This window comes from Lacerta agilis, chromosome 17, assembly GCF_009819535.1.
Source record: "Lacerta agilis isolate rLacAgi1 chromosome 17, rLacAgi1.pri, whole genome shotgun sequence".
Taxonomy (NCBI): Eukaryota; Metazoa; Chordata; class Lepidosauria; order Squamata; family Lacertidae; genus Lacerta; species Lacerta agilis.
The window spans coordinates 22,041,969-22,054,559 of record NC_046328.1 but is presented as its reverse complement, the minus strand read 5'-3'; the positions used below and the strand labels follow the sequence as shown (position 1 = coordinate 22,054,559).

Below are 12,591 nucleotides of genomic sequence, written 5' to 3'. Positions count from 1 at the left end.
TGGTGGAAGAGGAATATTTCTGCATGGTGCCTAAAAATATACAGTGAAGGTGCCAGGCCTACACCCAACTAAGCCTTACCTGATTTTTCTTGATCAGCAGTTGGACAGTGGGAAGATCTTTGCCATGGTCAGTGGAGACTGCCATGGGCATCCGCTCCTTCACCCACAACTGCAGGACACAAGGAGAGAAAAAGGTTAAGAAATGCCAAGAGGCAGAAAAACTCAGCGGCGGAAGAGTCATCTTACCGTTCATTTGATGGGGGGCAGGGGTTGTTACTTAAAAATAAATAAATCACACACACAATATCCCACCACTTAAATTAAATATATATATATTCCAGGGTGGTATACAATATATGAAGATAAAGGACACAACAACATAAAATATAAATATAGAACCACAAAATTTGTTAAGCAATTCAAAGAGCAATTCAAAGGCTATGGAGAAGCGAAAACTATTGACTGCACATGAAAATCAAATAGGTGCAAATAAATTTACCACCCTGCATTTGTGAGGGAATACTTATAAACAATTTTAAAAATAAATATGGCAATGTTTTCTGCATGTACTTATGTTGATGCTTATTTTGGCTCTGTGAAATGCATATTACAGGCAACTCCCCATTTGCACTGGGGTTGTGTTCCAGGTCATCATGACAGTAAACCTGCCCCACCCCTTTCCAGGACAGAAAACGGCGCATGCATCAGCCATCGTGGACCAATCGAACATGCACAAAATGGTCACTGTCTGTAGCATGAGTGTGTTTATGCATTAGGCCTAGTTGGCCAAAGAGCAATAAACTATTCAGATATGCTGAAAATATACATTTTTAAAAAATTACATAAAAGCAGCATAAAATCTCTGGCATCCTAAGGCATTCCAGTGCCTGCAATGGAGCCCAAATGGGCCCTCTTCTCCCACTAGGTCCAACCCTTTAAAAGGTCTGGCTGTGCCATTCAGGTGCAGTCATCTATCTGATAGTACTGCCTGAAACAGGTTGCTTCTCCCTACTCAGTAGTGCTCATTTCCTTGAAACCCTGGCTCCCTGCACAGCGGCTCTCCCTCTCCTGATCCCTCCCGACTCACAATTTCATCCTCCAGGTCGCGGTTGAACTGGTGCTCCTCCTTGGAGGCCAGCAGCTTCTCGCAGCGCTCCCTGAGTGGTGCCCGCAACTCTGCAAACCTGTCTTCCACTGCCTGCAGTTTGCCATCCACCTCCACGGTGTTGGAGTCCTCTGGGCTGAGGGCCAACGCTTGGGCTTTGAGGCCCTCCACCTCCTTCTCCCGCACGTCCATCTGGTTTTCCAGCATCTGGGAGTGGAGAAAGAAGGTGTTGGGAATGCAGAAGGATCGTGGGGTGTTGCAGCTCTGCAAATGCTTGCGACATCATTACCGCTTCATCCCAGCAGCCTCCCCTGCTTCTGCAGATTTTGGCCCTTTCATCCGAAGAGGCGTTTGGTGCAGGTGGAAATTAATAAAGAGCCACAGCCAAGCCCTTCACCCCTGCCGCACAGCACACACTCACCTGCTGTTTCTTGAGCAAAATGTTGACGCTGGTTAAGTCCTTCCCATAGTCGTCAGAGTGCAGCTGGGCCTGAAGGCCGCTCAGCCAGGCCTCCATGGCGGAACAGCTCTGAGTGAAGAGCTCAGCGCGGTTGGCATCGAAGAGGCACTGAGCTTTGCTCCGGGTGCTGGATTCCAGCTCCTCCCAGAGCTTCTGCAGGCTGTCCAGCTTGGCCCTCACCACAGGCTCCAGCTCTGGCTTCTCGGCCACCAGCTGCTCTCCCTCCTGCCGAAAGGAGGACACAGATGCTGACGGAAATGTTGCAGGGGGCGGAATGGAAAAGTGTGAGTGGAAGTGGAATGGGGTATCCTGGAACAGGTCATAGCTGATTAACTGGACCCCTGAGCAGCAGGAACATTCCACCCAGCAACATTTTGTTTCAGGTCCCCTATCATCATCATCATCTGCTATGATTCAGCCTGCTTACCTGAAGAAGGGAGTGTTCCTTTAACTTACCTCCAAAGAAACCACAGCCACCCACGGGAATAACAGAGATTGCTTCCAAGCTTTAAGGCAGGCTCAAAGCCCCAGCACCTCTCCGATAAAGTAGCCGGGGCATGAAAACAAAGGGCTCCCTTGAGCATGTGCAAAACGTGCATTTCTACACAGCCACATCTGTATTAATTAGTGGGCTTCTAGGGCCGATGACATCGCTGCAAGGAGGTTTCAGCACCAGCTCAGGGCTTTGTAAGAAGACCCACCTTCTGGATCTTCTCCAGCCAGCCCTTGTTGGAGGCCAGCTCGGCCATGAAAGCCTGGTGCTTCTGCCACTTGGTGTGGAGGTTCCGGGCTTCATCATACGACATGTCCTGAGCTGACAGCATCTTCTCATTGATCCACAGGGTGAGCTGGAGGAAAGGCAGGAGGAGAGCATCATTGAGTGAGGGTCCCCTAAGGAGAGCCGGCAACCCTAAGAACACCTAATGTTAAAGAACTTTCCCCTAAATGGATCTCAGTTCTCAGTGTAGGTGGGCAGGAGAGCCAACCATAAGAGGTTGCAATTGAAGACTTGCCTAGTATGGCATCCTGTTTCCCACCACTGGCCCACTAGGTGTCCCTGGGAAGTCAACAAGAAGGAAATGAAGGCCATTAGCCCCCTCCCACTCATGTTCCCCAGCAACTGGCATTCAGGGACTTGCTGCCTCTGATCTCAGAGAAAGGATACGGCTATTCTGAGCTCTGCCTTTTTAAAATGGCGGTGGGGGAATATGACTCTCTGGCTGGGGGACCCATGCTGATCCCAAGCTCACTATGGCCACATTCATGCACCATACATTTCAAGCACCATGATACCATTTTAAATTGCCATGGCTGTCATATATTGTGCTTATAAATCAACACAGAAATAAATGTAACTTGTATCAAATTCACATTGGCTGGGCATCCATAATCTGTCAAAGAGCATCAGTGGCAGGTGAGGTCTAGCTCGAGTCTTATTACAGGATGAACATTTTTAGTTAGGCCACATTCACAAAACACATTTTAACCACTATGGTTCCACTTTCAAGAATCATGGCTTCCCCTCAAAGAATTCTGGAAGCTGTAGTTCGTGTTCAAAGTTGTCAGGAGACCCCATGTTCCCCTCACGGAGCTACAATTCCCAGAGAGATTTAACAATCTGTCCCTCTTCACAAGCAGTTCTGGGGACTGTAGCTCCGTGAGGGGAATAGGGGGTCTCCTAACAGCTCTCAGCACAAATGACAACTCCCAGAATTCTTTTGAGGGAAGACCTGAATGCTTAAAGTCGTGTCATAGTGATTTCAATGTACGGTGCAAATGTACATGGATAAACAGCTGCCTACCACTATCTACTTTTCTCATCTTAAAAATGTGTGTGCCAGGTGGGTGAGATGTAGGGAAGCATCAGGGACAACCACCACCTATGCCAAACTCTGTTGAATTAAGGGACGACAAACCATGCTTAGTACATTTCACTGCTGAATGCAAGTGAAACAAATGGCTTAGAAGGGACTTCTATGAGTGAGTGCAAAGCTTCTGACTGAGGGCTGTGTGGTCTTAACTTCAGGGCCAGGGTCCCCACTCCCACCTCCTCAACATGCTGCCCACCTTGATACCCTTTGGTCCCCATGAATTCTATGCAGCAGGGGTAATGAGGAACATGATCTAGGCAGAGGACTTATCTAATCAACCCCCTCTGGGCCAGCTCTGACAAGTTGGCAGAGGAGCCAACCTGTCAATCACATGACGACATTATGATATCGGAAAGCAACTTCAAAAGTGCTGCAGCAACTCCCGGGATCACTTGAAATCGAGGCCTCTTAAGGTGCTTTTGCAGCTGAAAGCGAACCCGATGGGGAACTCTCTAGTGCAGCTCATTCCGGTGAAGCTTGCTGCCAGGTCAGTGAGCCTGGCTTGCAAAGGGATAACCGGGAGCTTGCTCAAAACTCCTGATTGTTCCTTTCAAGCAGGGTTTCCAAAACTTGGGTCTCCAGCTGTTTTTGGACTACAACTCCCATTATCCCTAGCTAGCAAGTCCGTTGCCAGGGATAATGGGAATTGTAGTCCAAAAACAGCTGGAGGCTTGTTTGGCAGATGCTGCTTTAGAGCAATGTCCTTACCTGCCCCTCCATACCTTTAATCACATAGGATGCTGGGTATGGAGCAGATGGACATGGCTTGGGGGGGGGACAGCTTGAAGGGCAAGCTGGGCCCTGGCTAGGCCTAATTAGGTCTGTGGGCCGGAGGTTCCTGACCACTGCTGTACAGGAGCCCAACCCTTTCACAATTTCCCAATAATTGCTCTTCATTGATGGGTGGGTGTATGTGCGCCACACCATCAATTCTACCCACTGAACTGTCTCTGGGGAGCCTCCCCGCCCCCCACTCTGCTAGGAGACTCTGCTCACCTCTTGACAGTCTTGTAGAAAATGCTGCAGTTCCCGATTGTCACGGAGGCGGGCCAGAAGGTCCTGAGCTGCCTGCTGGTTTTTCCTATGCCTGGAAGAGAGGGGGAAGACAAGGCGTAAAGTAACCAGAAGGAGCTGCTTGGCAATACTGCCCACTGCCGTTTTCCTGGGAGAGGAAGCAAGGAGAGTGCCACAATTATTTTACGGATTTATATAGCGCACCCTTCAACACCAGTGTTACTAGAAAGACTCACAAAACAACAGCTATAACAAAATGGAACAATGCAGAATAAAACAGAGGATTACAGCATTTTAAAAAATTGAGCAGAAAGTAAATGATCAACAGGGGGACGGGGACGGAAAGGGTGATGAGCAAATGGAAGGGGGAATCCTGGAAAATGGGGTGGTTGGAAGGCTGAAGCCCTGAACACTGCAATATTTTGCTGCAGGTCTCACATGCTGTTTTACTTGCAACTTTGAGGAACAGAAAGCGGTGCCAACACTCTTCCAAGTCCCATTTTACAGCTGGTGATCACTTAGGCTCAAAGCCTTAGCTTATTGATAGGACTGCAGCCTGTCTGTCAGGAATCGGAAACTCTTCCCTATATCTACTGGAAATCACCCAAAGATCTTCCTCGTCGACCTTCTGCCCACTACCTGCTAAGTTGCTAGGTCGTGCTCCCTTTTCCAAACCAGATTAGTGCCACCAGTGTTTCTGCACAGAGTGATCCCTCTCACCTGCTGTCAATGGAATTGACCTTCTCCTGGATCTTGTCAGAGTGAAGCCCGTCCTCCATGATAAGCTTCCGGCCAGAGTCCACCAGCCCCTTGATCTTCTCCCCGTTGGCCTCCATGGTGGTCATGAAATCCTCGTGTTTTTTAATGGCAGCCTCAGCGGCTTGGAGGGAGCTGGGCATGCTTGTGTGAGTCAGCACATATTCCTGTCCAAAAAAGAAAAGTTGGGGGGGGGGAGGTGTTGGTCATCCCAAGAAAGCAATATCAGAGAACACCCTGGACAAGGAGAGGCAAAAAATGGAGGCTGCATAAGCCTTGGGGCTGAAGTGGGGAACTTCCAGGCTGTGAGCCTAATTGTTTATTTCATTATTTCATAAAATTTATATACCTCTTGATTGTAGGAGGTGGGAAACCTCAAAGTGGTTTACAAAAAGAATTTTTAAAATATCAGTAAAAAACAGTTGTTTAAAACATTCAAAAAAATAATGAAAGTCAACGATCAGTGATCATTTGAACACGTGTCAATATTCTACATGCCTAAATAAAAAAGGTCTTCAACAGAAATAAAAAAAGAATACACTGAAGGAGCCTGCCTGGTGTCAATAGGCAGGGAGTTCCAATGTGTGGCTGTTGCCACACTAAAAGATCAATTTCTTACAAATGCAAAACAAGTATTACACGGCACCTGGAACAGCACTGGTTCTGCCAATCAATGCGGTTCACTTAAAAATGTGGACGAAAGAACATCTTCCTCCAACCCGCAGAATGCAAGGTAGCCACTTGCATATTCTCATTTGGAGCAATAACTGCAGTGCTATTTTTCTTTATAAAAAAGGTGCCAGGACTCACGGCGAACACCTCCCTCATTCTCTTAGAATGGTAATGGCGCCCCCACCTGAAAGGTGACGGAACTGAGTTCTGGCAAGTTCCGGCTGCAAAAAAAGCCCTGCCTACTCAACCACTATCCCAAGTTGGTCCCAAACTCCTGGCACTGCAAGGTCAATGCTGGCACCATCGTTGTTCCTACAACCCTTTACACCTCAGGGGTGGGGAAGGCTTTACCAGCCCTAGAGCCTCATTTCCTTCTCTAGGGGTACCACATGCCAGCGGTAGGCGGGGCCAGAGGCAAAAGTGGGCGGAGCAACAAAGGAAAAATTTGTAGTTTCTACACACACTCACACACCCTCCCCTTGCTTCATGCAGGCCAATGTTTCCCAAACTCGAGTCTCCAGCTGTTTTTGAACTACAAACCCCACCATCCCTGACCACTGGTCCTGCTAGCTAGGGATGATGGGAGTTGTAGTCCAAAAACAGTTTGGGAAACGCTGATCCAAGCAAAGAGGAGGCATTCCAGTCAAAGACGCATTCCAGTCAACCAAAAAAAGCCACAAAGGGTACAAAACTGGCCACTGAGAGGTGTGACCTGGGGAGAAAGGAGGTGGCTTAGATAGATTCTGGAGGGCCGCATCTGGCCCCCGAGGCTGTGGACCCCAACTGTGCCTTACCTGGTTGCTGAGCACCCCTTCCACCTGCTTGGTGTCCCTCAGGAAGATCTGGAAGCTGTAGGCTTGGGAGAGCAGCTGATGCCGGTTCTCCCACATCTGGTCCAGCTCATTCCAGCCGGTGTCGAGGGCCTGAAGGCGCTGCTGCAGGAACATGTGCTGGGCATCGGTGTGGCCTTGCGTGACCTCCTCCCCCATGGCCCGCAAGCGCCGGTAGTCACCCCTGTAGTGCTCCACCTCGTTCCGGATGGTCTCATGCTGGTTCAGCAAGCGCTCTGCCTCCGGCAGAGTTGCAGGCACGTCTTCCGAAGCAATGGCCGTCTGGGTGCGCAAAAGCCACGCCTGGAAGTCGTCCAAGTCCCGCAAGAAGCCCTGAAGCTTGCTGGCTTCTCCCAGGGACTCCTCGCGGCGGCGCATGGTCCCCCGCAGCTCATCCCAGGTCCCGTCGACTTCGGACAAGCGGTCCAAAATAGCAGGAGCCTGCTCCGGGTGCTGGTCTGCCAGGCGGGTGGCCTCCTCCCGCAAGTCCCGCACTTTGCCCTGGATGGCCTCCAGGTCCCGCTCCATGCCTGCCAGCTTGCGCTGCAGGGCCATGACCCCTGCCAGGTCGTTGCCCAAGCCTTGGGTAGACTCAATCACTTTGGTTTTCTCCCGCATCCAAGCCTTGGTCTCATTGCACTCCAAGTAGTAATTCTGGATGCTGAGCGCGGAGGTCAATGCATCCTTCTTGCGGCTGGCCAAGGCTTGGAACTGCTGCCACCTGAGAAAAGGGGGAAGGAGGGAAGATCCAGTTCAACGCTGCCGTGGCCGCCACCTCCATTTTTAATGTGAAAGTCGTATATTGAAAGATAACATTTCGTCTTCATTTCCCACTCAGGTCCAGGGCCCAGTGCTGGGGAACCTCTGGCTCATGTGAGGAATCCAGCCTCTTCTTTTGTCAGGTGGGCAGGTCAAAGTTGGCTCACAGGGGAATTAAGGATCTGGCCCACAGATCTAGTCCTCACCCCCAGCCTTAGTCAAAGTGAGACAGCAGTTGCTTTGGTAGCTAAATACAATGTCATGAAAAGGCAGGAAATGGATAGCTACTGGCTTGGACCCTAAGTTAGCTTACAGAAGTCAACGGAAGGAAAGCTTCTTGTTCCCTCTTACCCCCTGCAGCGACTGCAACCCCAAAAAGCCTTTTGGAAGGGGGGTTGGTCAGGGACCCTCCAGGACAATGTGAGATGATAGGGCGCAGGTGGAGGATAACCGTTCCTTCAACAAACTTCCTTAAATTAACTTTAGCACCTAAGGCTGAGGTTGGGTGATTCCCCTTTCCCCCCAGCAGCCGCCCCAACCACGTTGTTCAGGTGTCCATCCAACCCACCAGAGAGGCATTTTGGGAGCACAGGAGGCTGAAAGGAGGAGGCCAAGAAACTTTCCTTTTGTGCATCTCCTTAAGTCAACTTGTTTTTGGGAGAGGCACATGTCAGATTTTCCTCCCCAAGTTTGCCAAAATATATTTGATTCTCTCCACCTTGAACTGTGGGAAGCTCCTTGTAAGGCAGCAAAATAATAAGGCAGCAATTATTATTATTATTATTATTATTATGGAACCACAAAGTACAAGATAATGCAAAACCACATGTCATTAGGTATATTTCAATGTCACTGTTATTTTCTTTATTATATTATTATTTTTCCTATATTCTCATGCATGATAAATTGTTAATTTATATTCCCAATAGGAACTTTATGTGTCTAATACTTAAAATTATTGATATATTGACCATTACTTATTGTTTAAAAAATAAAATGAAATAATCTAATGTCAGCTACTTTCTACAAAACAGTGTTGTTGTTGTTTAGATCTCTTACCCACCTTTCAATAGGCAGGTCACCATATTATTAATATATAATATTAGAATCAGTCAAAACTTTTTACAAATGAAAGAATAAGGTGGTCCTAAAAACATATCTCAGGTTTTTTTAAAAAGGTAAAAAGGTCCAGACAAAGATGACTATGGGGTGCAGCGCTCATCTCACTTTCAGGCCGAGAGAGCTGGCGCTTGTCCACAGACAGTTTTCCGGGTCACGTGGCCAGCATGACTACACCGCTTCTGGCGCAACAGAACACCATGACAGAAGCCAGAGCGCAAGGAAACATCATTTACCTTCCTGCCACAGTGGTACCTATTTAACTACTTGCACTTCCAACTGCTAGGTTGGCAGAAGCTGGGACAGAGCAACGGGATCTCACCCGCATCCCTACAATATCTCAGGTAAGGAGCATATGATGAGAACTATACAATGAAGGTGCCGGATACAGCTCTGCAGGAAAATAATTCTAGTTTGGGGGCCGTCACACACACAAACCACACTTCTGAGGGCCCCCTCTGCCAGTCTTAACACCTGAGAAGGTCTGTAGGGAAGGAGGTGATCTTTCAGATTTCTTGGGTCAGGTTTGTCAGTCACTCAAACCATTGCACCATCTCCCTGTTCACACACACACACACACACACACACACACACATACCACATACACACTTCTAGATCCCCACCTGGCATTGAGCTGTTCCTGAGTGGCCTGGATGCTGTCCTTGTTCCTGTGGTCAGTTCCCAGAAGCCGGCTTGCAATTTCATTCACCGCTGCAATGCGGGAGGCCAGATTATTCATCTCTGGCTCCAGGGTCTCAAACCTGAGACAACAAGGACCGAACGAGAAGTGGGCAAGAGATTGGGTTAATTTATTATTTAACTGCATTTACATTTCATCTTCTTCCCCCCCCCCCCAGCTCCGCCACAACAACCCTTTGAGATAGTTACAGGTAGGTAGCCGTGTTGGGTCTGCCATAGTCGAAACAAAATAAAAAATAAAATAAATCCTTCCAGTAGCACCTTAGAGACCAGCTAAGTTTGTTATTGGTATGAGCTTTCATGTGCATGCACACTTTTTCAGATACACTGAAACAGAAGTCACCAGACCCTTATATATAGTGAGAGGGTGGGGATGGGGTATAGGTAGCCTAGCCCGAGAGACAAGAGCAACCTGGCGCAAGGTCACCCAATAAGCTTCAGGGACAAGTAGGGCTCTGAACATGGGTCTCCACTCTCTCACGACCACACAATATGTTTAAAGCACTACTTCTATCATTTTAACCGTCATGGGGGAATCCTGGGAACTGTAGTCAGTTAAGGATGCTGGGAACTCTGTGAGGTCAGCACCCTTAACAAACTACGGTCCTCAGGATTCTCAATGTCTGCTAAAATGGTGTAACAGTGCTTAAAACGGATGGAGTAACATATTGCACAATACGTAATGCTGTGATGTCATATAGCACTGTGATGTCATGTATGATGTCAGGTGTCAGACAGGTGTCCGTGATTTGGGGAATGGGCCTCATGGGTCAAAACAGGGACTCGTGCTGGATTTACTTAAACCCATGGACTGGATGTTCCTTAGGCCTGCCAGAGTGCAAACAATATGAAGTATTTACTTTGAAGAACCCACCCACCGACCCTCCGCTCCTGGGCTAGAAGGGGGAACAAGGTGGCTGCTGGTTGAACCTACTCACCTTTGTTGAACCACTTCAAGGTCTTCCAACTTCTCAGGGACATCCATCGTTTCGATCCAGTACTCCCTCTCACCAATCCAGAGCCCGCACGCATCTGCTTCGCTGAACATCTTGTAAAGGTTGAGAGCATCCTGCAGTGCTTGCTTGCGATGCTCGGCGAGCGCAACCAGTTCCTCGTAGCGCTGCTCCAGTGCAGGGAGCCGCCCATCCACCTCGGGGGCATGGGCAAAGGCAGGGGGCAGGCTCCGGGCCTGCTCGTGGAGGGCGTCGAGGGCAGGGCGGTGGTTGTGGATCTCCTCCTCCACATCCTTGTGCTTCTTCACCAGGCTCTGTGTGGAGTACTCGTCATGGCCCACCTCGGAGCTGGACACCAAGCGCAGCGCATCCAGCAGCCAGGCCTCCATGTCGTTGGCGTCTGCCTGGAACTGGTAGAGATTGGAGGCCTGGAGAAGGCGCTGCTCCCGCTCTCGGGACAGTGCCTCCAGCTGATCCCACTGCTCCTCGATTTCCCGGATCCGTTCAGCCACCTCGGCAGCCCCAAAGTGGTCCTCGGCAACCAGCTGGCGGCCTTCGGCTATGCTCTGCTGCAGTGGGCCAGCACGGCCGCTCATCTCGTCACGGAAGGCGTTATGCTTGCTGGTCAGGCGCAGCGCACTCGTCAGGTCCTTGCCAAAGTCACCTGACGACAGGATCTGGCTCTGCTCCCGGATCCAGGCCTCCTCCTCGCCCATGTCCCAGAAGAACTTCCAAAGGCGGCGCGACTCTTCCAGTTTGGCACGCCTTTGCGCTGCCAACGCCACCAGCTCCCGATAGCACCGGTCCAGCGTTGCCACGCGCTCTTGGACAAGGTGGGGGTCACAAGGCTTGTAAGCTGCAGGCAGAAAAACCGAAGTGAGGAGCCGCACTCCTGTCAAATCCGCAGCAGAGATTGACACTCCCTACTTGGGCTTCAACCTGCTCCCTACACCTACCACTTTACCCTCGATAAAGGAATGATAATTTGTAGCAGAGTCACACTGATCATTTTAGCAAATCCCATGGTGCACTGAGCATCCTACAACTGCTGTGGAAATCTCAGGGAACAGCAAGAAGGATAGGAAAGAGGGGGAAGTCTTACCTTCCCCAGGGGTGGCAAAGCGCTGGGCAGCGGCACTGATGGCTTTCACCCGTTCAGCCTGGACGGAGATGTCGGCCTCCACCAGAGCGTGGATCTGCAGCAGGTCCTCCACTCCATGCAGGTGTTTCCCGAAGTCCTGAGACTGAAGGCGGCCCTGTGAGGAAAGACAGCACAGGATGAGGGAGACTTGACGCCTGGTCTCATCACAACCACCCTGCTTGGGGACACAATAGAAAAGACAAAGGGGGTTCCTAGGCAAAGCTGCCCTTCCCTCTCCTCACTAGGGTCTTCCAGGGCAGGTGAGTCCCTAAACATGAAGCTCCCTCACTTCTCTTTCTCGGCCAACAGAAATAAAGAATAACCTGTGAATTCATAATATCAGAATTGGAAAGGACCTCAGCAGTCATTGACTCCAGGCCAGGACAATTTACTACGCTGCCCTAGACAGGGCCCAAATGCAAGACTCCTGTTGGCTTCAGAGATTTCTGCATCTGGTAGTGATAGGAACCCTGGAAGCTGCTTCACACCAAGTCAGACCCATTGGTCCATCTAGCTATGTGTTGTATACACTGACTGGCAGCAACTCCCCAGGGATCCAGGCAGGGTTCTCTCCTAGCTCTACCTGGAGATGCTGGGGGTTGAAGCTGGGATCCTCTGTGTGCAGGGCAGATGGTCTCCCATGGAGCTATGGCTTCTTCCCCTATTCTGATGCAATCCATAGCACTGGACACGACCTCAAAGGTGGCTTAGTCCAACACAACACCCCTCCAATGCAGGAAATGCGCTCTCAAGCACCACCCCTCTTGCACATTACAGCCTCGCCAGCTACCTTCATCTCTTCCAGCCAATCCATGAGGTAGGCCAAGTCCTGGAACATCTTCTGCAGCTCGAAATGGAGCATCAGGCGCTCCCGGCGGGCAGCCACCAGCTCGCGCAAGTAGTCCCAGAGCCTCGCCACGTTGTTCTTGCGCGCCAACACCCGCTTAATATCGTGGTAGCCCTCCGCCTCCAGCTCGGCTGCCACTGCGTTCACAGCTGCCACACGCTCACTGTATGCCACAATGTCCGTCTCGATGGCTTCGTGTTTCCGCACCGCGGCCTCCACCGCCGAAATGTCCAAACCAAAGTTATCCTGCAGATTGCAGAGCAGGAGAGAAAAATTTCATTCAGGATGCTGGGGGTAAGGTTGTTTCCCCCCCCCCCCCCCAAGCTCTCCCAGATCAGACAGAGAGACAGACACTTCAGGTTCAG

General features: G+C 50.2%; 1 protein-coding gene across 3 annotated transcripts in view; it reads right to left on the bottom strand.

The window, feature by feature from the left end:
• SPTBN2 (spectrin beta, non-erythrocytic 2) overlaps nucleotides 1-12,591 on the bottom strand; it is an 89,699-nt gene that overhangs the window by 16,341 nt on the left and 60,767 nt on the right. For all 3 annotated transcript variants that reach the window (XM_033174451.1, XM_033174448.1, XM_033174449.1), the window contains 11 exons: nucleotides 12,170-12,472; nucleotides 11,341-11,494; nucleotides 10,224-11,094; nucleotides 9,210-9,347; nucleotides 6,673-7,429; nucleotides 5,171-5,373; nucleotides 4,433-4,523; nucleotides 2,267-2,413; nucleotides 1,527-1,790; nucleotides 1,088-1,312; nucleotides 80-169 (listed from right to left, as the gene is read on the bottom strand). In XM_033174451.1, the coding sequence (XP_033030342.1) occupies nucleotides 80-169; nucleotides 1,088-1,312; nucleotides 1,527-1,790; nucleotides 2,267-2,413; nucleotides 4,433-4,523; nucleotides 5,171-5,373; nucleotides 6,673-7,429; nucleotides 9,210-9,347; nucleotides 10,224-11,094; nucleotides 11,341-11,494; nucleotides 12,170-12,472 (3,243 nt within the window). The remainder of the gene's footprint in view (nucleotides 1-79; nucleotides 170-1,087; nucleotides 1,313-1,526; nucleotides 1,791-2,266; nucleotides 2,414-4,432; nucleotides 4,524-5,170; nucleotides 5,374-6,672; nucleotides 7,430-9,209; nucleotides 9,348-10,223; nucleotides 11,095-11,340; nucleotides 11,495-12,169; nucleotides 12,473-12,591) is intronic.